The 24287-nt window shown below is 40.0% G+C and overlaps 1 protein-coding gene across 13 annotated transcripts in view; it reads left to right on the top strand.

Annotated features, from left to right (window-relative positions):
- The window catches only part of PDLIM5 (PDZ and LIM domain 5), a 126137-nt gene that overhangs the window by 19446 nt on the left and 82404 nt on the right, over positions 1-24287 (top strand). For all 13 annotated transcript variants that reach the window (XM_085057982.1, XM_085057983.1, XM_085057991.1 and 10 more), the window contains exon 3: positions 22725-22876. In XM_085057982.1, coding sequence (XP_084914108.1) covers positions 22725-22876 — 152 coding nt within the window. The remainder of the gene's footprint in view (positions 1-22724; positions 22877-24287) is intronic.

The following is a 24287-nucleotide window of genomic DNA, read 5'->3' as shown; positions in this document are numbered from 1 at the left end:
AATGTTAAAAGGTGGAGAAGGCTTTCAGTGGACAGGTATGGGAATGTTTTGCTCAGGACTTTGTTAAACTCTGGGATGTGAGATGCTGGGATGCGGAGCCAGCATGGCCCCCACCATGCCATGGAGCCACTTCTGGCAGTGTGGGGAAGAGTGGGCAGTGGAAGCATTGGAATTGTGAATTTCTTGGGCATGACTTGCCAGAAACACTGAACAAGGTCTCTCCAAGCTTTAAAATGAGAACTCAATTGGTAATTGCTTACCAATTGGTAATTGGTAAGTACTGAACGTGCAAATGAGAACAGCCTGCCCAGTGCCCTGTTGGGTGCAGTACTGAAATAATGAGGTTGAGATCTGTTTATAGAAATCAGTGGGTGGAGGGTCTCTTCTGCCTGCAGCATATCCAGAAGAAAAAGATGGAGGATGAATAGATACACTTATTTCTGTAATTTGTCTGTCAGAAGCCTGTTGAATCCAAACTTCCATGCTGTGTGGATAGGCCCTTTCATGAAGAAAGTTTTGAGCTTCTTTTGTCTTTCAAGAAGTCAGAGTCACAGAATGGGTCAGGTTGGAAGGGGCCCCAGTGTGTCATCTGGTCCAACCTCCCTGCTCAAGCAGTTCTAGAGCACATGGCACAGGATTGCATCCAGACTGTTCTTGAGTATCTCTAATGAAGGAGACTCCACACCCTGTCTGGGCAATCTCCAGTGCTCAGTCACCTGCACAGTGAAAAAGTTCTACCTCATTTTCAGTTGGAACCTCCTGTGCATCGGTTTTCTGTATGTTGCTTCTTGTCCTCTAGGTTGGCACCGCTGGAAAGAGCCTGGCTCCATCCTCTTGACCCTCCCCTTTTAGATACTTATATACATAGATGAGGTCCCCTCTCCTGGGACAGCTTCACTGATTTCTTCTGATCTGGGGGACATGAGACTTTAGCCAGTGAAAATTCTGTATTACTCCACAAAGCTTCTTTGCTTGTCATCTTTGCTGCTGTTCTTACAAGTATGTGTCATATATGAGAAGCCCTTGTAAGTAGGGGATGGAGCATGGCAGGCAAGATGGTGAGGAAATGTTGGAATAAGTAGATATGCAGATAATAGTAACCTGAATCTTTCTTGAAGATGTGTGGGAAATATACTGCTTGATTTATAAATTTGTGATACTTTCAAAGGCACTGCAACATAAATATGCTGGAAGTAGGCGTGGAAAAGGTCTAGATGGTGTTGCATACATACCTGGGCTGGGCCCAGTCATTGTAAACCATGGGGATTGTAATGCGTGTAAAATCTCATGACTTCTCTTTTTGCAGAGAAGTAAGAATGTTGCTAACAATATGTACCTTGTGTTTCCATATGCTATTGTTTAAAATAAGTAGCTGAGAGCAGAACATAACAAATGTGTAAGCAAAGCACTTACACAGTTATCACAGGGCATAATTTCAATGCATTTACTTTGAAACTGGATTTCACTGCAAGAAAGGGCTTTGTATTATAAGTTGAACTAGCTTTTGGATTTTTAACTAACACATTGTGGGAAAAAAGTTGAATTAATAAAATCCCCATAAGAGAAACTCTAGCCTTAATATCTTTTCCTTTCTTTATTTGGTTCACTCTTGATATACAGGAATATGACAGCTGGCATGATGCCTCCTTTTTGAATTGTGCCATTTAGCATTTCTGGCAGCTGGATACGTGTGGAAAGCGGTGTAGTGACAAATCTTTTTCTCATACCTTTTGTAGTCTGTTTTTCATCAGATAGAAAAATGTTAATACCCCCTGAACTTTCCTCCTTTGGCTCACCCAGACAGTAATTTACTTGAGCATTTCCTTTATGCTGTCTCTGGATATGGAGCTCATGCTTTCCACCTCTGCTGCATTACACATCTCCACCAGTGTGGTGCCTCATTCCCAGGCTTCTTGGGGTACTTCCTAGGACACCCCAGACTTGCATCCTGCAGCAAATTTGGAATGTACAAACTTGTAGAAAGGAATTTATCTTAGTCTGAAGTGAAACTTGAAAAAAAAAAAATCCCAGAATCAGAATGGGTTGGGTTGGAAGGGGCCTTAAAGGCCATTTAGTTCCAATGCCTCTGCCATGGGCAATGACACCTTTTACTAGACTGCTCAGAGCTCCATCCAACCTGGCCTTGAACATTTCTAAGGATGGGGCACCCCAACTTCTGTGGGCAACCTCTTCCAGTGTCTTGCCACTGTCACAGTGAAAAATTTCTTTCTGCTATCTAGTATCTAAATATATGCTCTTTAATTTAAAATGCTTCACTTTGTGTATTTGTTGTAGTGCTGTTGATATGTCTTGTGTGTCTTAGCAGAGTTTCATAAATTTTCTGGTCAAACAGAAGTCTGTCTACAAGGAGTTACTGCTTGGAAAAGAAAATCTTAGACAATCCTGTTTCTTCCACGTATTAAAATGTATTTTGATACTAGTAAATGAATATTTTCATAAGTGATGAATAAAACCTTGGTTTTCAAGAGAATTTTCCTTTCTTTTATTAATGCATTTTGGCTTCAGAAACTTACAGACAAATGAAGAATATAGCATGGAGCTGATTTGGCTTTTGAGTCAGTATTTTATATTTCTTCAGGGTGCATGAGAAATTTTTGTCGTTTGTGGGCAAATTCCATTCCACTCTGCCCACTGTGCTTTAGTATATAAGCAGATGCTAAAATTTGAACACTCAAACATGCGGGTATTGGGATTCATATAATTGGTCTGGAGTGGTCACCTACTGCCAGCAATCTCTATAATGATCTTACCCTCTACTGCTTTTCCTCTCCACTACTTTTTTTTCTTTTGCTTTCCTTTATAGCAAAGCTGAAATAAGATTTTCCTTGCAAGTATGCCTTGCTCTTCCATTTTGCTGCTGGTCTTGAATGCTGCTCAAACTGTAATTTGTTTCTCTTTTCCAGTTCTTCTAAAACTTGGAGCTCTCCTCAGAATGCAAATATTTTTGCATTGGGGAAAAAAAAGAAAATATTAGATTATTTGAGCCAGGCTACAAAAAAAAAAAAAAAAATTAAAAAATGTAAGAAGCAAAACACAAATAGTCACACCCTTGAGGGGAAGATGAGATGGTATCTCTCAAAAAGCTCTTCCTCAAAAAGCTCTTCCTCATTAGCAGTTACTGAAAAAAATTACTTTGGTGCTCCGTAGAAAATATTTTGAGTTCATTAATGAACTCTGAAACTTGATTTAGTATGTTATTTTCTTTAGTCAAGAATGTCTTGAAGCTCTTGCAAAGCCAATTTGTAAGTTATTGCAAGGATTAAACAGACTTATGTTAACATAAGTAGGCTTTCATGTTTATTAGTTTTTAGTGTAGACATAAAGAATGTGTATGTCTCTGTCTCTCTGCCTGCTTTATTTTAGTGCTGCAGAACAATGAGGAGAAAGATGTTGCAACACTAAGTTTTTTGTTCAAAGTACGATCTGATCTGCTGCCAGCAGGCACTGGAAAGCTTCATGCAAGGCCCAGATTTTTATTGATGCATACCAGCCCTGACACAGAGGTGGTAACAAATACCTGCAGGGATTGTGCCTTTAAAAATTTTTCAGCCCAGGCCTATTACCAAAATCTTCAGGATCAGTATGTATTTATGTATTTGTTTATTTATATCTTATATATATATGATATATCTATATGATATATATAGATATATAAAAGATACATAGGAAATATCAACAGCATTGTAACAAATGCACAAAGTGACGCATTTTAAATTAAAGAGGGTATATTTAGATTAGATACCAGAAAGAAATTCTTCACCATGACAGTGGCAAGACACTGGAACAGGCTGCCCACGGAAGTTGGGGTGCCCCATCCTTAGAAATGTTCAAGGCCAGGTTGGATGGAGCTCTGAGCAGTCTAGTAAAAGGTGTTACTGCCCATGGCAGAGGCATTGGAACTAAATGATCTTTAAGGTCCTTTTCAACCCAACCCATTCTGATTCTGGGATTTTTTTTTTCAAGTTTCACTTCAGACTAGGATAAATTCCTTTCTACAAGTTTGTACATTCCAAATTTGCTGCAGTAGTCTGGGGTGTCCTAGGAAGTACCTCAAGAAGCTGAGTGTTGCAGTTCAGTTTGGGGCAGATCTGGTCTCTTTGAGCATTCACCACAACTCTGGATCCAGGATTAGAAACTTGCTCCCAGGAAAAGCAGTATCTGCTCTGGCACCTTCTGGGGAAGGTGTGGCTCAGGCTCTGCCCTGTAGGGCAGCTTCATACATGCAATAGTTTGCTATGGCCTGACCATTCTCCTACTTGGCAGTGCTGAAAAAGAAAAAAAGGTGTTTGCTAAATTGTGCTTGAATTTGCAGTGAAAACCAATCTGATTTGTGTGTTTTCAAGCCCCTTCCCTCACTGGGGTCTCAAAGAAGGAGGGATGAATTTCACAGTGAAGATAGATAAGTGGCAAAGCTCTCAAATTCTTTCCTCTTGTTTGTTGCATTCCACATACCTGCTGGAAGCACAGTGTTTGTTACCTGCCCTGTGAAGGAGCAGCGGTCTGAAATGTTTCAGTGCTTTGTTCTGGCTTTGCCTTGCCCTTTGGCGGGAGGTGTGTGTGCAGGTAATGCCACTGCTGTGGCACAGGCTGTCCCCAGTCCTGACCCGTGTCCCAGTGCAGCACACCACGTGCGTGAGGCTGGTCCCTGCCCTGCCTCTCTGACCTCTTGCACTTTCTTGTGTTGCTGCCTGAGCCTGGCCCTGGGAAAGCACCCAAGCCCTTCCTTTTTTGCTAAGTATACTTCAGGTGGAATACTTTTGAATGCTTTTCTTATTTCTGCATTAAAATGAGGCCTCTGTTCACACTTAAACAGTCAAGACTGGAGCTGTAAATCAGATGAGGAGACCGTAGATGATAGTTTAACTCAGTTGCAAGCTCAGCTTGTTTATTTGTATTCAATGTGTGGCCCTTTTCCAAGAACCTATGGCATTTTTTCACTGCCTTTGGGATCCTTCTGCCCATCAGGATTTGGCAGAAGCATTAACTAGCTTCTGTAATTCTTAAAACCCTAAAGCTGTGGCACTGCTCTGCTTTACCAGAGAGCTGGAGATGAAGCCAAAGGTTCATTATAAAGCATAGCTGTAACATAATCTATAGCAGAATATTAAAGTGACGTGCCGGCTGGATGTGCCGTGGTTTTAAATAACTTGCATTCATGTCCCCCGTGTACCCGATGAAAGTTTAGACAGCCCACACCACACTTGGAGTACACTGTTCAACACGTAGGCTCTGGGGCACCAGTGTCTGCTTTGGAGGCTTTTCTCTGTCACTTGCTCTTCCATTTCTTTTATAATCTGACCAGGGGGGTGGCTTTTTGTTTGGGTTTTTTTGGGGTTTTTTTGTTTTGTTTTGTTGGGTTTTGTTCTGATTTGGGCTTTTTGGTTTTTTTTTTAAAAACCAAATGAACTCACAGCTCTGAACACAAAGCTCGTGTTTTCTAAACCACGTCTGTCTGTAGACAAATGGCTGTGGGCCATTTAATTCCTGTTCTTTACCACCCTCCTGCCTATAGTAGCACTAAATTAGGCTAAAGTGATTTTATTTTTACTTCCAGATGGTGTGTATATATAGGGGAAACAGCATTTGACCAAGATTAGATTTTTGGGCAACCGTGCTAAAATGTGTTAATTAGACATTATTTAAAATTTGAAAATAGCATATAGAAATATTTAGTTATGCAGAACTAAGCCATCTATCATTACATCAGCCAAAAAAAAGTCGTATTTGTTGGAAAAAGAAATACAAATGTTTTTCACTGGGGAACAGGATTGGTGAGCTCTGTGACTGGTACTAATTTCTTCATGTGGTATGTCCCAGAAGCTTAGAGGAGTTTGCCTGGAATTGCCTTGCAGTGATGTGTACTTATGTGGTTTACATCGTCACTCAAAATTCTTTTCCAGTCTTGGGGTGTTTCATCTGGCATTACAAGTTTGGGCTTTATGGTTTGAGAGCTCCTCAGCTCCATATCCAACCTGGGGTAGGAAGGCAGAGTCTTGAGCACTGACATAACTGTTTGCTTCAATCCTGCTATTCCCCTGACCCCATGTACCACCCCCAGCCCCTGTGCTTCCACCACTGCTCATCCATTCACATTCTGTGCTGAAAGAGCACAGAAATAGACTTTGTTTTCATTTTTGTGGGTAATATCATCAGCTCTTCAGTTAGGGATACATGCTTCTAAAATTTTGGTTTTTAGGAGAAATACCTGTAACTGCAGGGCATTATGTTATTGGAAGTGTCATGTTTAATGATATAAATTGGAGGTTAGAGCACATTCTTGTTTTGGAGGTTTGTGTAATTCCACCCCAGGGACATTAGAGTTTCCCCACCTGTGCTGAGAAATTAACCATCACTTGTTGCTGAGCTGGGTTAGATTCGGTGATATAAAGGGAGCTGCTACACAGCATGTGCGTATCTGACTAGCAATGCTTCACTTCACAAATTATTTACTTCCTCTGATACTTAGTTTTCTGTATCTTCTTGTGCACCCTTTTATATGCCGGGCTCTGTGTTGCCCTCTCTCCTCCAGGCTGCAATGAGCACACTTTGATGTGTTTGAATGTGACAGGCAATTTTGTTCTTCATCGGATTGTGCTTAATCAGTGTTGTTCCAACCTGCCTCTTCTGCTGCTGAGTTGCTACATCAGCCTTGTACTCCTTAGGATGATGAAAACCAGCCTGCTTGTGTCTTCTCTGCAGCAGGGGGAGGAATGACAGCTATTTTATGTTCAGTGAGTGCTGTGGTTAGTGTTTAGGAAGTGCATGTGATGGTAACAGACAAGCAGGGAGGTCTGGTGTAACCTCAGGCAGGTTAATCACTCTACACACTGACATTTGAAAGCAAACTTTAAGCTGCACCAGGATTTTTATACGTCTGGTTGGTATTTCTTTTATTTTGTGTTTGCATTAGTGTCTTACACTGGCCTGGAAAAAGAAAGAAAGAAAAAGAATGTTTTGCTTTAAATTTTGTTAATTCCGAATACTTCTACTGTTTTTTTTCCGCCTCCTCGATTTAATAGGAATGTGGAATAAACTGTCTCTCACCTGGTACACATCTTGTGCTGCTGTCATTTTTGTTTGAATTGTATATGCTTTCAATTCTCAAAGGCTTGAGTTTCCTACTTCCAGTGTAGTGCAGTGGCTTGAAGGAATGAACTGGGCTTGCTTGGGCATCTGAAGAGCTTGGAATTGAACTTCTTCAGCAGTTGACTTAGTCTTATCATGACTTCAATGGGACTGACCCTGTTTCTGCACTTTGAAGTCAATGAGCATCCCAGTAAGAGTGCCCAAGTGCCCATATTCATATCCATCATCCTGTGTTCATGCATTCATTTGGGAACACTTGCAAGACACTCATTTTCCCCCTTCCCCTACCCACAAGTCCTGTTTTGGATGCTACTATTTCCCAGTCTTAAGGAATGCGTGGGGCAACATGTTGCACTCAGTGTTTGTACTGGGAGGAGACCATGTTTCCTCTTTCTTTATTGGTGGGAACACTAAGCCTTTTGTATTGAACTCCTTAGAAGTGCAGTCATTACAGCAGTCCCTGTGCCGCAGTTATGGTGTGAGGTAAAAAGGTTTTGGGGAGGTCTTGCACTGGGGGGAGGGTTAAGTATGAGATGAATTGGTTAATATCAGATTTGTAAGGGGATGTTGTCACCGTTGCTAGTATCTAGCCCAGGCTTTCCATAACATCAGTTAGAGTTCTCTGCAAAAATCTGCAGTTTGGCATCATGGTCTCATGGAGGGTGCCCAGGCTCATGCACTCTGTATTTCTGTAATTACTCCCTCAAATAGTTTCCTTGGAACAGACTGCACGTTGCATGAATTTTTCTTGTGATAAGTAAATAAATACCATGTTTAAGCCATGAATGCTCTGTCAGTTCATGCTCTTGAGTAATACATGTGATGTAAGAAGGAACTTCAGTGTCTCCATTTGACCTAATTGCCCTGTCAGGTCACAGGTGTCCTTATGTGGATGGGAGAAGAGGAAAACCTACCAAGCCATGCTAAGCTGCTGTTCCCCTAACCTCATTTATAAGTGGGAAGATGTTTTACTTCCAATGTCTCCAACTTCATTAACGTTTCTGCTTTTGTTATGCTAGTGTGAGTGGAAGAAAACTTTAAAGTAAGAATTCAAGCATATTTAAATAATTTCAGTATCAAATTCAAGTAAGGATAGGTATTATACTTTTTGTAGCCATGTTTGTGCTAACTATTTTCTTCAAAATTCTAATCGCAGTGTGCTCTTGTTTTTATTTAAGGTATGAAGGTCCTTTATTCTTAGCATGCCTAAACATATTTTCCTTGCTATAATTGTGCTAAGTTGCCATTTAAGTCTAGCAGCTTAGAAACAGAGAAAACACCCCTGTGCGCCCTGGAAAATCAAACCTTTTTGTGGATTAGTGGTAAGGGCTGTAACTGAACACTAGTGAGAAGCATTAAATGCTTCCAGACCATTCAGTGTCTGGAAGAGCCACTCAGGGACATGTGCTGTAAATCTAGGACCTCCCTTTGGTAAGTTGCGTAATTTTAAGATATCTGATGCCTTCTAATAGGTGGCCGGAGAGGAATGTCTGAAGCTGTTAATTTCAAGAAAGACATCATGGTTGGCTCTGTGAAGAGCTCAGATCCTTTAGCAGCATTTTCATTATTCCATTGAATGTTTCTTTTTAGAAAAGGGTTGAATAAAAAAATAATGTATTAATGAGATGAAAGCTTACCCCTAGAATTGGTTTGTTAAACAGGCAGGAAATATGCAGAAAATGCATTTTTGGATCAGGCTGATGTGACCCCTTGATGTTACCAGCTCATATGACATGAGAACGTTGCTCACCAAAGGTCACTGGCTGCACGTTAAGTCTCACTTTCTGCTTCCATGTGTGTTGTTATTCCAGCCTTCCACCTGCAGAAGCAGGACAGGGGATGCTAGCTGTTTGGTGATTAATAATGTGTGCCTTGAATCATGGCATTGGGTTGGGAGCCATTGGAACCTTCTGGTTCTGGTGGCCAGCCTGAGTCTGTGACAGCCTTTGCAAAACCCATCTTATCTTGCCTGATGATGTTTGGGGAGAGTGGGAACAGGCAGGACTGTAATATTTCTGCTTTTTTTTTTAATGTTCTGATAAACTAAAGTTGGAGTCCCAGTGACTTTGGAAACTGTTTGCATTTCCTTTCTCACCTTGATATATGGGGGTGGTTTTGCTTGGTTGTGTTCTTTTCCCCCCACAACCCAAGTTTTGCAGCTGAAAGTTGATTTCTTTTGTCTTGATGAGCTGTTTTGCAAATATTAATGCACTGCTGCTCAAGGTTTTTGTCCCACTGAAGTGAGGTATATGCTGGTGTGTGTTGTTAAATTGTATGTTTGTGTGTTAGTCGCAGCTGATGGATGAATCCTGCTGTGGGGAAGGAGCAGATGCAGTGAAGGATTGCTCTGCCATCCTCCCCACCTCGGGCAATAGACCCTGGCATCTCCTCTGACGAGGTACTCACTCTGTCAGCAGTCCCAGCTGGGGCAAACCTCCAACCAGGAAGCTACGTGAAGGCACACTAACCCTGCCAGGACACTTCTCCTGCCCTGCTTTTCAACTTCCTTGAATATTCCCACTTCCTGTTTTTAGTCAGTAGATGAAGAGATTTTCACCGCTTTTTTTTTTTTTTTTTTTATTTGGACTGATGTGGAGAATCTCTTTTGAGGACAAAGTTTCAGCAGCAAACATCCAATACGATTTATCCTGAATATCTTTTTGTTTTGAGATTGTCTTTCTTTTGCCAAAGGATAAGTTATCACTCACACTACCAGCTTTCACCAGAGCCTTACTCGTGTGAGTGGCCTATACAAATCTGAGGTATACAAAATTCAGTAACAATCACGGTAGTAGGGTGAGACAAAGAAAGCAAGTCCTCATGCCTGTCACCAAAATATTGGTCAAAAAGAGTATTTATAAGAGCCACAAACCTTGCTCTTCATTTGGTATAGGTGGTGTTGAATTCAAGAGAAGCAAGATGAGGGGGAAAAAAAAAGCAAGATGAGGGAAAAAAAGAGCAAGTACTCTTTTTTTTTTTTTTTTTTAATAGAACTCTTCTGAAGTCTTATTTCCAGCAATTCTATAAGTAATAAGTTTACATTTAGAAATTACTTAAAAATATATCAGGAGTCTTCCTACAGTAAAATTTGTTATTGTTGTTGGGTAGTTAGTGAAGAAAGGTGAAATAACATTCCTAGAAAGAAGTTTAATGGATTTAGCATGTCAGCTATGTCATCATGTTTTTCAAAAGCCTTCTGCTTGTGTATTAGGCTTATATTCTTAAGTAGTTTTGAAGGTGTTCAGGGAGCTGTGTCTAGATCTCAGAGGTTGAGAACAGCATAATTCACATGGAAACCTGTGACTCCTATGTGAAGGATCAGCATTTTGTACTATTGTCAGCAATAATAGTAACATAAAAACCAAACAAACAGCAAAAAACCCCACACCAAAAAAATCCATAACAAACCAACAAATAAAAAAAAAAAAAACCCAAGCTAAAAAAAAAAAAAAAAAGCAGAAAAAACTCCAGCCTGCAGGCTTTCCATACCATCTGTCTTGGATCAAGTTGGAGAAATAAATGCATATTGTGTTTTGTGTTTTGTTGTTTTACTTGGAATTGTTTCCTAGCTTTGCCTCTAGCCACCAGTGTATACAGGATTCTTTTTTTTTTTTTTCAGAATGCTAGAGCAGTCTTGGTTTTAGTCCTAAAATTTAAGACTGTAAATAATTTAAATGTTTGTTTCCTTAGATGTGATAATATTCACTGTAAACTCTGCGTCATATAGGGAGGTTTTCTTTTTCTGTATCTTGACTTTGAAATGTCCTGATTTTAGTTTGGTAGTGTAGGGCTACCTACATACAAACAGGGGGAGGGAAAAAAAAAGAGGAAAAAAAAGAAAAAAAAGAAAATACACCAGAGAGCTCTTGTGGCTTACAGGATTCCTGTGCAAGCCCAGACTTTGAATGGCCGGACACATTCCACTGTACAGTGTCAAGCTGAGAGCAAGTGGTAGACTGTTGCAGGAAGTAAATTTGAAGGGTTCAGTTTTCTTCATTGTTTTTTTGGAGTTATTTGATAACCAGCTTTATTCATTGTTCAGCTGTGTGTGTAGCTTTCAGATCTCCAGATGTCCAAGTAAGAAAAAACATGTTGCAGCATAACTGAGACTTTAGGTTACTATAATTAGTTACAGTGCAACTCTCTGCAGTGAAACCCAGAAGATGGTTAAAATATAGCAGCAAGAAATTTTGTTGAGGTTCTCAGCTGCAACAAGTACACAAGCATTTTGCTCTCTGGACCTTTACTGAGGAGCTTTTTCTTGGGTTCATGTTTAGTCTTGCATGTCTGTAATGTATTTGGCAATGAAAGGGTAAGGAAAATTTACTTAACATGAGGGTCGTCATTTTGCAGTTAGGGAATTTGTCCTGTATAGCTCCCTGTTTGCTCTGGACAACTGCTTTTTGTTGTACACTGCTTAAAAAAATGCTAGTAGTTTTTCATGTGGTCTTCTCACACAGGTCTCTAGCAGAGTGGGCAAATGCTTTTTTTATTTTTATAGAGGTGTAAAAATAAATATTTATACACTGATATTTTCTTAAAGAATATATATGTGTACCACTGTCTATAGTAACATTCCCAGTGTTATACATACATTAAAAAAATGTATACATAAAGCCCCTACACCTGGACCCATGTAAACAAATCACATAAAAGTAATGTTTAAAATCAAGCAAACTGAAGCAGTGTGTTGTGTGCATGTGTGTATATATATAGACGTAATTTCAAAATGGAAAATTAAATTTGAAATTCTTATATGTTCTCATGAGCTTTATTAGCTTATGATAAAGATTTGTGTGTCTTAGCTAAAAACAGCTGTATGAATTTATTAAATAATGTGCAACTGCTTTAAAATGTGTTTCTTGTTTTCTGAGGGCTTTTATTGGATCCTTTTTCTGTAATATTTCATATTTGGGGTTTCAGCCAATATGTGACTGGCTTAAAACAAATGACTGCTATAATATTCCCTTAATGTATAAAAGGCAAGGTGCCCACAAGGATTTACTGAAATCTCCTATTTTTGTTTTATTTCTTTGTGCTAGATGTTTGCATTTGACTAGTCCTGAGGAGTTGTCTCTCCATGGCACTGAAGGCATGTGCATATAGAACTGTGCTTTCATTAAGTTTTTGACACTGTCATTGTATTAGCAACAATTGGTTTATTTGTTACTTTCCATGCACTTCAGACCATGCTTATTTATCTGAAATGAGTTGTCATCTTTCACATGTTTAGGATTGCCATTTTCTTCCATGTTACTGAAGGGACGTGCCGTAAGCGCTAGTGCCTTTATATTTAAAATATGAAACCTCTATTGATGCAGCATGGAGGAGTTTCTGCACTCTGATACATTTCTTCTGCATTTCCTCCTTGGGTGCTGAGCTGTATGCTCAAAGGAGAGCTGGCACAAGAGTAGCTCAGTCTCCGGCCTTTTCTGCTACTTATTATAATGCTGACAAAAGTTGGTTTTTTTGGGGTTTTTTTGTTGGTTTTTTTTTTTTCCTCTCATATGTGACTCCCAAGTGTGTTGAAATGTTCTGTGGGGCATGGATGTGGTGGCTCTTACTGCTGGTCTTGGGTTTCACCTCAAAAATGGGCTTGTAGAGTTTTTGCAGAGTGACACTCTGAGATGGCATTCAGGTGAGTTGTGCTCCCTGGACAGATGACTTGTGCCAATAGCCAGTTCTCGCAGTGTCTGAACTTGCCTCTGTTTTCTCCTTACTTAGATGGTGCAGCTTGACATTATCTCAGTTCTTTGAAGCAAGCAGGTTGTTTTCTGCATGTTTATGCATGCCTAGTTTCTGGACAGGGGAAAGAGACAATGGCTGGTGTATCATGAGGGATTCAATTTGTAGTAGTGTTTTCTTGCCATTGGCTGTTATTTTATGTCAGATCAGTTTTTGGTTTCACATTCCCCACTTAATTCTCTGCTTTGCTTTCATGCATCATAGAGTTGCATTTCCTTCTCACTGCTGCCAGGTATGAGGCTCTTTGTCCTGGGAGAGGTACTGAAAAGAAAAAAAATGTATCTTTAAATTATAAAGCATAATGTATTATGCTATTTGTATGTTTAAATTAGATGTTCTGGCAAGCATGGGGTGATTGCATCATATTTGACGCAGAAAAGGTATATCCCATTAAGAGGAGCTAAATCATAGACCATGAGAATCTTATGAAAACAAGATGACACATATTTGGCTACTAAGGTTACTAAGGAGATGGATGTTCAGTTAGTTGAACTAATTTTATCATCTGTAAAATAATAAACATAACATTGTCTGGGAAGGGAGGACATACACTGTTTTATGCTCTGCAGACACTGTCATATGTATGGCATTTACAGTATGGAAATTAATTTCTTGGGAAGTAGCTGAGCTCACTCCCTTTTGCCACTTCACACTTAAGCTCCAATAGAGAAAACTAACTCTGCTTTGCTTTGGGCTTTTCCCGGAGGCCCCAGCAATAAAACTTACTTAGTAACTTTCCAAACTGCTTACTCCAAATGAGAGGGGCTTGAAACTTCTGTTCTGACACAAATCAAGTGACTACTAAGGTGTTGCCTGTTCAGCAGTCCCAAGAAATCGTGTACTTAGGTTGTGGAGTTAATTTGTGTTGGCTGTCTGAAAAGACCCCCAAAACCAAAAAAAAACCCCAAGCCCCTTACTGGAGGAGAGGCATGCACTTCCCAAAGATAAAGCAGCCATACAAAGTTTGTGTTGTGTTTCGGGCTACGTTTTAATTCCATTTTCTCATTCTGTCTCTCTGAGAAATTAAGTAGGCAGAAATTTTTACCCACTGGCATGTCGTTTCCCAGGGAGGAACCTGGATCAGTTCTGTAAACTCTCTGAACAGAAGAGTAATCATCAGAGAGAAGACAGCCAGTTAAAATAAATGGGGCTCTTAAGGCAAGCTGGCAGCATGAGAACACAACTAAGCTCCTTGAGAGAGTGCTTAGTGAAAGCTACTCATATAGGGTCTTAAATATCTTCAGACATTCTGGCACATGACTGTAAATTATTTTCCATCACCCAAGTGTTTCAAAAGTGTATGTGTTTTTGGAATTGCCCATGTCCTTCTTGCAAATATAATTTTAGTCACAATGTCTGAATTATTTTGCCTTAGTCCTTTTGACAGCTTTTTTGACAGCTTGCTTTTTTGGCTTTCTGACATTCTTTCTTCTCCAAATCAGAACATTAGTTGTATATTCAAGAAGTATTGCTCATGCTGTTGTGGTGGCCGTTTTTTCATCTCTTTGCTCTTCTGAATGCTTCTAGTGGCTTGGAAAAGCAAGACCGGATGCTTAGTCTTGTTACATGCCTGTAGAACTACACTTGAACAGACTAGCTTCTTTATTCCTCCTTGATGTGAATGTGACTTTTCACTCATTTTAATAATCCTTTGAATTCCGGTTGGTATTTCCACGTGTTAACTAGTATGCTAGCACCTGGATAAAATGTTCAAACTACATGTTAAATTACATGTAATTAGCTACTTCCTTTTCACACCAGCAAGGTCAAAAGCAGGGATTGTACTTTATAATAACTGCTACTGGACTTGCAATAATTATGACATAGTGGCGTTCTGTCAAAAATTAAAGCTGACGGCACTTTTCTGAAATTGTTTCTGCTTCCTTACATCCTGCAGCAGTTGGATTGTTGTAAGGGGAGGAGAGGTAGTAAAGGTTCTTGCTCGTGGAAGAGCAGAGCTGCAAGGAAGCCATGATTAGTCAAGCCATGACAAGTGAGAGGTGGCACCAGTTAATAATCCTTCTGGCACTGGCATGTGGAAACTGTTCGTGCTTATTAACCTGTTCTGGGGCAAGGGAGGGAAGCTGAGAGCTGCTGCTGGCATTTGAGTTCATTTGTTTGATGCTAGGTGATTGAAAAATAAAAGCACGTATTCAAAAGGCCTGTACTTTGTGCAGTTACTCTGCTTTGTAAAACTAATTTATATTTTTGTATCCTTTTCTGCATCAACCCAATTGTGTCTAAGAGTAATTTAAGCTATGTGGTGCCTCTCCTGTTTAAAGCAGTTAATGTCCTCTCGTGCTCCTCTGTAGATGTGTAGCTCCACATTTAGTGCATGCAAGGATGGACTGAGTGATGTGTGTGTGCAACACATCATTGAAAGTGCCAAAACCAAGTTAGTCTGGTTTCATTTGGGGGTTTTTTGGTTTGTTTATTTGTTTTTGTAGAAAGCATTAAATAAATATTGAAGGTTGTAGTACAGTAAAAGAAGAATTTTAAGGAGAAAAGAGAAGGTTGAAACCATTTGTCTTTTTCCTAGAATGTGAACCCACAGGCATGCTCAGCCACGCTTGCATAGAGGAAAAACTCAAACTGTGTTAGTTTTTCTTTGACATCATTTCTGAATGTGGGACTACAGGGATACATAGCTCAATAATTTTAAAATATATGTTGTTGTCAGAACTGAGAATGAAATGTGAGAGATGATTTTGTGGTTCTTTGCTGGCAAAATGGATGGATGCCTGTGGGCTCTTCCCATTTTCCTGTGGGCTGTAATGAGTCAAAAGGCTGGTTTGGGTCTGCTTCAGCCAAGTCACTGCTGCATCACAGCAATGGAGCTGTATGGAGGGAAAGGGATGAAGCAGAGCTGGAGAACCTGGGAGGACAGGACAGGGAGCAAGGGCAGCTCTCTCACCAGCCCTCTCACCAGGACTGGGATGGTACCTGCTCTTCGGGGTCCCCAGCCAGACCAAGAAGAATGGTTGGTGCTTTGTCTTACCCTTTCTTCCTTACACATTATCTTTAATGGTTATTGTTGTGCTGTGCGTGTGTTAGGTTACAGCTGTGTAATCACTCTGAAAACACCTTTAAAGTTCTGGGGGGAAAAGGAGGGAAATGAAAATGTAGCAAGTGGGAGTACAGCAGCGTGGAGCGAGGTGAGGGCAGGGTTTCCTAGTGGTGATACATAGCAAAGTACTCTGGTAATCAGACAGGTTTTTTGACCTGAGCTAACTTTGATCCTTGCTTTGTTTGGGGAAAAGCTTTAGCTTATTTGCAGGACTGCCTCATAACCCCTTTTTATAGCTGCTTGTGTCAGCGCTTTCCACAGCAAACCCTGCATTAGAGTTCTTATAACTCAGCTGTATAAATCTGATCTGGACTTTAAAACTGGCATGTATGTTCTTGATTTGGAAGCGACTGTCAAGGCTGGCTGGCTAATCTGTTGGCTATGCGAATAATATTGCTGTAGTAAAGGCTGTGAGGAACACGATACAGCTCTCAGTTTCCATTGAGCACAGAGGAAGCTGATTTGCCACAAAGAGCAGGTGCTCTCATGCTTTTTTTTCCTCTCATGCCGAAGTAGTAAGCTGGACCCCAAGTGTCCCAAACCTGTCAGGAGTCTGGAGTGTAAGTTTTTGCTCCCTTCCCATCAGGGAAGCAAGTGAGGAAGGGCTTTGGTGAGCCATCCCGTTAGGTGTATCATGCAGGAGCACAGTGTTACCCTGTTTGTGCTTGTGGCAGGCAGTGTTGGCCCTGTGTGTTCTATGCTGCTGCCTCAGTGGGTTGTGAGGTCCTGGGGGAGCAGGAGTCAGGTCAGATCTGCAATTTGTGTGGTGGAGTTGATGCTGCTGCAGAGCATAAGTGTGTCCCCCCTTGTATTTTGGAGTGAGCTTCTGTTCTTCTCTTTCATCAATTCACCAAAGGGGTACTTCTTAGCTTACTTTGAGCTCTACATGTGTTTGTGAGGTTGCTGTTAAAATACTGATCATTGGTCCAAGGTGATACTTTGGTAAGGTGAGAAGAGGCTAGGCATAAGCAAAGTAGTAACAGGTAATGAGTGTAAATATCAACATAAAGTGTAGTGTAGCAAGGAGATAAAGCCCTGTGGTTTGAAAAAGCAGAACATTATTTTATAAGAGTTTGCCCCTTTACATATTTTGTGTTTCTGCAAAGTTATTTTGTAATGTTCTTCCTCTAGATGAGTATGTTGTGTTTTGGCTTTTTACTTATTTAAAATACTTTAGTATAGGGAAGAATGTAGACTGAAAGAGAAGCAGTGATACAAAGATCATTGTCTGGTTGCCATCTGCTTTGATTATTCATGACTTTAAACTGAATTGCTACGGCCAAATGTGGATCAAGTGCTCAAGGGGTAAAAACCAAGCTGGAGGGATGTCAGCTAGCTCAGGGAGATTTAAATCAGGATCAATGAGTTACATTCTCAGAGAAAGTTGCAGATGACATTGAAGGATGTTTGTGCATTGGGGGAACATTATTTACTGTCAGACTACAAAATAGTTTCTTTGAGAAAGTCATTGTGATATACTGTGATGTGCATTGCAGCTAGGATTGATTCAAGGCAAACAGTTTAGAAAATGTAAAAGGCAGCTTCCATCTCTAGTCAAATAGACCTTTGTCCTATGAGTAACTGCAATTTAAGTAATTCATTTATTACTGCATAAAAGCAAAATAATGACAGCTCAAATAGGAATTGCTTGTCAAGTTTTCTTCTTAGTCATGTGAGGAAAAATAGGTGGTTATATGTTAAATAGAAATTAATTAGGCTGCAAATTACATTGATTCAGAGATAGATGCACATGTGTGTGCACACATGCAATTTTCCTGGAAAGACTCTTTCAAAATATCTAATTAAAGCTCAAGAGTAAAAGTAAAAAAGCTGTTGGTTATTGCAAAACAAAATAGTATGCTGGCTAAAATTTAGCTCAGTAAAACAGTTGTATTCCAGGGAATTTTCTGCAGTTTGCATTTCAAAACCTGAGCTGTAGAACTGCACTGAGATGACTTTTTATACCTCACTTTTGAAGTTCATCCTGGATCAAGAACTGCTTTACATTTGTTCTGTCTCCATTTGGAATGTATTTTTGGACAATATTTGCGGTTTTGGAATTCCGATGTTTAAAACCACAAGAACAACAAATTTTTTTTTAAGTTTTTCAAAATTTTTTTTGCCAAACAAAACTGAAATCTAGTATTAGATGGGTGATTTTATTTGTGTTTGTTAGAAAGCCTCTTGAGCATCTCTGGATGGCACAGACTGGATTTTGGCTTTCAGCTGTGTAGCTGGTTTCAGCTGAGGGGCAGATGTTTCCTGCAGGGGGCTGCAGGAGTGAGTGGCCTCAGCAGGTGCCTGGTCATGAAATGTCTCTCCTGCTTGCCTCCCCTTCAGTCTCCAAATGAGCTTTCCAGAGTGCAGAGACGTGGCATTAAGTAGGAGGAAACATTCCTGGTTTGGCAGTTTTGTAACTTTCAAGTGGTGTAACATCAAGGAAAAAAGTCTGCTTTTTTTTGTATCTCTAATTCATTATTGACTTTAAAAACCTGCCTCATACTATAAATACAGATCTATCAAGGATTTGAAGAATATTTGTGTTTCTTAGACATTAGTTGGATTGTTAGATAGCCAGGTTTATAAATTTAATGCTGTACTCCTCTCCACATACATCCTGTTGCATTAAACCCATATGGTGACACAGGCACGTTTAATAAAGATACATTCTAAGGATATGCTTTTTTCCAGGTAATTCTGTACTTTCTTGGGTGCCTGATGCAGGATAATGTTACTAAGATAAGGTTAAATCTGTACTGTAAGAACAACATCACTTGTACAGGACAAAAAACTTCTTGTTTTTTTGTCCTGTACAAAAGTAGCAATGAGATAAACATGTAGGTGATAATATATAAGAATTTCAAATGGTATTTATATGTCTTCTATATTTGTTGAATTTTTTAAAATCTAGGTGAAAAAAATTAAATGGTGCTTGTTTCCATTGTGGCAAGAAATACGGGCTGCCTTTCTCTTGGTTGTGCTTTGAATATATATGCAGTTTTGGTTCAAAAATGTACACAGTTTGGCATATGTAATCTCCAGCACATATAAGAATTTACTGTTTATAATGGTAATGCACAGTTCAGTGCCTAAGAAGTGTCAAAACTGAGGTTCCCAGGGTCTGCAATCTGAAAAAAGACCCTTAATTATTTCAAATGTTCTAATTCCTCCTGCTGTTCAGTGTAGATGTTTGTTCATTTTTATATACTTGTGATAACATTTGTCTTGCACCTGTGGTAAAACTGCCCTTGTAGCTTCAGTCTCACTTCAGTATAGGTGCTTCACCAGCTGAGGTCGCTGACCAGTACTTTCAGGGAATACTCACACTCTGGCTGAGATTTCCTAGAAGTATCAACCTCACCTCTCTTGCTTAGTCAGATCTCTTATTCAGAATTAGTAGGTGTTACCTAGAAGTCTTATCCGCTGTGTCTAGATAAGGAGATTAGTGCTCTGGCATCCCTCTGCATGTGCAGTTCCTCACAATCTTGTCCAGTAATTTGCTCGAATATGTCTCAGACTCACCTATAAGGCATATTCAATTCTATCTATACTACAGGGCCCAGGGACATAGCCAGGCACTCATCACCATTCTCATCCCTCTTTGCTCTTTTCTTCATCTCCACGGTGAAATTTTCTGCCATATTTTTAAGGAACTTTCATCCTGGGGTTTTGCTGAAATGATTTTACAGCTGTCTCCCATGTGTGTTTGCAGAGTTTCATCCCCCATAGGCAACAGTTTAAGAATAACCTCTTGGAACTCAGGTGGTTGGTTGTGGGTTGCTGTGTGTTGGCCACTAGAATTAAACAAAAATGTTGGTTTTTTTTTTTTAATTAATAAATTTGTTTTCATTTACACTTCTGTTGATGGTAAGGCCTCCTACTCCTCCAAGAAAATAATTACCCTGAAGCCTGCTTTTGAAGTCTTAGTCCTGAATTGTGTGTAGGTTGCTTTTTGCTTTTTTCATCCCAAATTACAACATGTCAGCACCATGTGCACTGGTGCACATTCTGAGAAAGCTAAATTTTATTCACTTGGGGAGTCCAATCACAAAGCACAGCGATCCATTTGACCTTTAGCTTTTAGCACCCTTACGTTCCTTTCCCTTTTCCAGACCTTGCTGGCAAATGTCAGCATGCTATAACATATCGGTTCAGGGATCTGTTTATGGCAGGTTCCACCCCTCACCCAAAGGTTTGAGGAGCTTTCCTATAAATAGCTATGTTGGTCATAGCTTTCTATATGCTTGTGGGCTTCCCTGATGGGCATTTTGTAGTAATCAGGTCTCTTATATCACAGTTTGGGTATGAACACCCAACTAGGGAGGACTTTTGGCCTTTTTGTTGAAGCCTTTTGTAAAAGGGTCCACTATACAATTTGCAATTCTTATGACTTTAGAAAGTCAAATAGATTTTCTGAAATCATGGCATCCCCTTTTTCCTTTGTCTCTTCTTCCTTGCATGGGAATTGCTCTGCTAACTTTTCCTTGTTAACACCCTCTGGTTATAACTCTGGATAAAATTCTATGCTGACTCGTAATGCTGAGGGACTGGCTGCTCTTTTGAATCTGAAGATATGACAAGTCTTCCTGCATCTCAGGCCTCTCCTTTCACCAGGTTAACACCAAATGGAAGGATTTTCTTGATTTTGTTGAAAATTTTATCTATTGTTTTTAGCTACTTAAGGTTACTGCTGCAATCAGCAGGTGTGGAACTGATGTTGAAAAATGCCAGCTGTGATCCTCTGAATGTGAAATTTCTTGGGTTTAGTTTATATGTTGTCAAATGATAACATTTTGGAGTTTTGAATTTGCATGTCTTCCAACATTACACAATATTTTTCTCAAAGTATTTGTATATAAACAGCCTTTTTATCAGATTATGTACAATAAATGTCACAGCTGTTGTGTATTACAGTCTCTTGGATTTCAGGAAAGCTGTAACCATTTCAGGTAGGGTGATGGGACACTTTGCACAGGTTTACCCTGAAGTGGCTGTTCATACACAAGTGCAAAGACTGAGCCCCTGATATTCCATGCAATATTACCTCTTTTTCCATAGACTCTTTTCAAGACCTAACCTCACTTCTGTTGAAGCGAACGATGTGGAGACTGGTGACTGTCCTTTGTAAAGTAACAACAAGGAACCAAAACTTCTTAGTTCCTACTGCATGAACTGAAACAGGGGCAGTTAAAAAACAATGGAGATGAAAACCTTCCTTCAGCCTACCTTTGAGAAGTCATAGAATCATAGAATTGTTAAGGTTGGAAAAGACCTCTAAGGGTCAGCAAGTCCAACTATCAAGCTAGCATTGCCTCCATGTGCACCATTAAAACATGTCCTCAGGTGCCTTATCCACACATTTTTGAACACTTTTAGGGATGGTGATTCCACCATTTCCCTGGCAAAGCCTGTTCCAGTGCCTGATAATGCTTTCCATGAAGAATTTTTTCCTAGTATCCGAACCAAACTTCATCTAGTGCAACTTGAGACCATTTGCTCTCATTGTGTCACCTGTTACCTGGGAGAAGAGACTGATCCCCATCTCACTACATTACCCTCTTTTCAGGCAGTTGTAGAGAGGGATAAAGTCTCCCCTGAGCCTCCTTTTCTCTGGGCTGAGCACCACCAGTTCTTGAGTCATGTGCTATAGCACCATTGTGGCTCAAGGTGAATTCTGCTTTTGGAAATGAATTAATTCTGCTGTTTGCAGCACTTCCCTAAAAACAGTAATTTCTTCAAGGAACAAACTCGTGTTTGCAGACAAAGGACAGAGTTGTGAGGTTTTGCATGCACAGCACCAGCAGCTACAGCATCTCTGCTGAAAGATAGGAAATACTTCTGGAAACAAAGGGGGAATTTGCACCATCCAGGACCGCTCTTTGCAGCCAGCTATAAAATGATTAGCAGATTGAACACCAGGGATATAAATCAGTGCATAGATTTTACCATGTTCTTTATTTTTACCCTGTTCTTTATTTGCTTTATTTTTGTTCTTGGGAATGAAGGTAGTTGAAATTCAGTGGCATAAGATGAAAAGATTAATTTATTGTTCAGTTGGGGCCAGTAATGTCAACTTCACAAAGGTTTCTGTTGCAAGGCTGTTTCATTCAAGTGGACCAAAGGCAGTTGTGCTGAACTTCGGCAGTGACCTTGATCAAAGAATCAGACTGCTCAAGAGGCCTTTCTTATTCTGATCTGAATATACTGCAGGTCACTGGGGCCTGTAAACCTACTGAGATAAAGGCAAAACAATGTCCTGCAACCGATCTGTCTGTGATGTTGAACTTTTGACTTTCTAGTAGCTGCATCAGGGGAGAAGTCAGCTTCACTATTAACCGAGTCTTCCATGCACATGACCAGTCACTGACAAATAAATGAACTTTGGAAAGATTTTTAAGCCGAAAATCTAGAATGGAAAAAGCTGGTTTACAGCCTTTATCTCTTCTTTTGTGAGAAAAATTTAATGTATGAAGAGAAAGGTGGCTGGAACTTGGACTGCAAGAAACTGAGTGCCCATCCCTGCTTGTGTCTCTTTGTGAATGTCCATAGCTTCCAGCCAGTAAAGTAGAAGTGGAGCTTGATTTTGAAAAACAGGCAATACTATGCAATACTTTTCTGTCATTGAAGTGAAATAAGAATGAGTACCTATAAGACTTGCAGCAATTTTCATAGGACTCACAGAGGCGAAAAGATATCATTTTTTCTTTCTTTCTATGAAACAGCACTGTGAATAAAATATTGTGATTTTGTTTTCAATATAAACATAAACCATGCAAGACTCTCATCTACCATTCTTGTGATTCAGCTCAACGATGGTGGCAAGGCAGCCCAAGCACATGTGGGGATTGGTGATGTGGTTCTCACCATTGATGGGATAAGCACGGATGGGATGACTCATCTAGAAGCACAAAACAAGATCAAGGCATGTACAGGCAATTTGAACATGACTCTGCAAAGGTAAGATGCCTTTTTCTTTATTTAAAGAGAATTGATCATCCTCCTAATAGTTGTTTGGAGGATAAAAACATGTAAGTGGTTTGGCAAAGTGCATGGAGTTAAATGGCAGTGATTGAAAGATATGCTGCCATAGCCTGCAATCTGTCTTGATTTATAGCATTTTAGAAAACTTATTAGATGTTAATTATGTGACTTGACAAAGATTTTTTTCCAACCTCATGTTACCTATTCTGTTTCTTCTTCCTTTTGAGCTTCAGTTTTGTTTAGTTAATTTGCTTAAAAACAGGTCTTATTCATGCCTTTTTTTTCTTCTTCCTGGGTGACTAGAAACCTTTTTTGGGTCAAGTCCTACAGCATCATTTTTATTGGCTAATAGAATGGTGGATTTAAATAGTTAACCCTTGAGGTAAATGGGTGAAAATACTTCAGCTCAGAGTCTGGGACATGTTTACCAAAGTGTTACCACTGTGTCACAAAGTAGCATCTGACTTTTGCTAGTTCCTGTGTCTGTTATAGAGGTTACAGCTTGGTCCAGTCTCATTACTAAAACATAGAGTTTATTGAATCCCTGCATACCTCTGGTATAACCTGGGGCTATGTTTTGGGAGTTGTTGCAAGAAGGGAGCAGGATGCTCACGTATGGGTTATTGAACCTGAAGCAGAATGAGCAGCAGCACGAGCAATAAATTCCTTCAAGCTCTCAAAAGCTTCCCAGGGTTAAATATTCTTTTTTTGCTGGAAGACTGCTATTTTGATTAAGTGATGTGAGTGAACATCTTGAAGGAGGATTGGCCTCTGAATCCATCACATAAGCAGAAAATCTTTTCTTGTTTTCATAGAAAACACCAGCAGTTTTACACCATGATTGCTGTTCGTGTCTGCCTTCAGCAGTACAAAGTTCCTCGATGAGTATTGTCTGATTTTTGTGGCAAATTATTCTGCCCTTAATGAAAGGACTGTGTCTCTCTGAGAGTTCTTCAGTATTAGAATAAAAGATGATGTGGTTGCAGATTGACAAACATCCATCTCCAGGGTGGTGGTGCTTGTTTCCAGCCCGAAGTGGCATGTATTTGAATGGTTGTGTGAGTGCTTTCTTCTATAAGAGGCTGCAGTTCAGCCCTTCTTGTTGTTTCTTGTTTTTCCTGTTGTCCTGTGCTTTGGTCCTTAGCTACCCTGAATAAGGGATTCCCTTTGCTCAATCTGAGGAAAGGAGTATCTTGTAGTGTGATTCATGCCTAGGGCATCTCCCTGAGTGAAACTTGTAAAGGTGGCATTAAAAGTTTCTTGATGAAAGAGAGGCATTATACCAGCTCATTAGAAGAACTACATGTTGTATCTAGTGTGTCATTTGCTTTTCTGACTCCCAAGGAGACCGGCACGTCGCTTAGAAATGCACTTTCCAGGACCCACT

The sequence above is a fragment of the Lichenostomus cassidix genome, chromosome 4, assembly GCF_008360975.1.
Source record: "Lichenostomus cassidix isolate B80296 chromosome 4, HeHo_3.0, whole genome shotgun sequence".
Classification (NCBI taxonomy): Eukaryota; Metazoa; Chordata; class Aves; order Passeriformes; family Meliphagidae; genus Lichenostomus; species Lichenostomus cassidix.
Note: the sequence above shows the minus strand (reverse complement) of the source record. Positions and strands in the feature narration are given on the sequence as shown.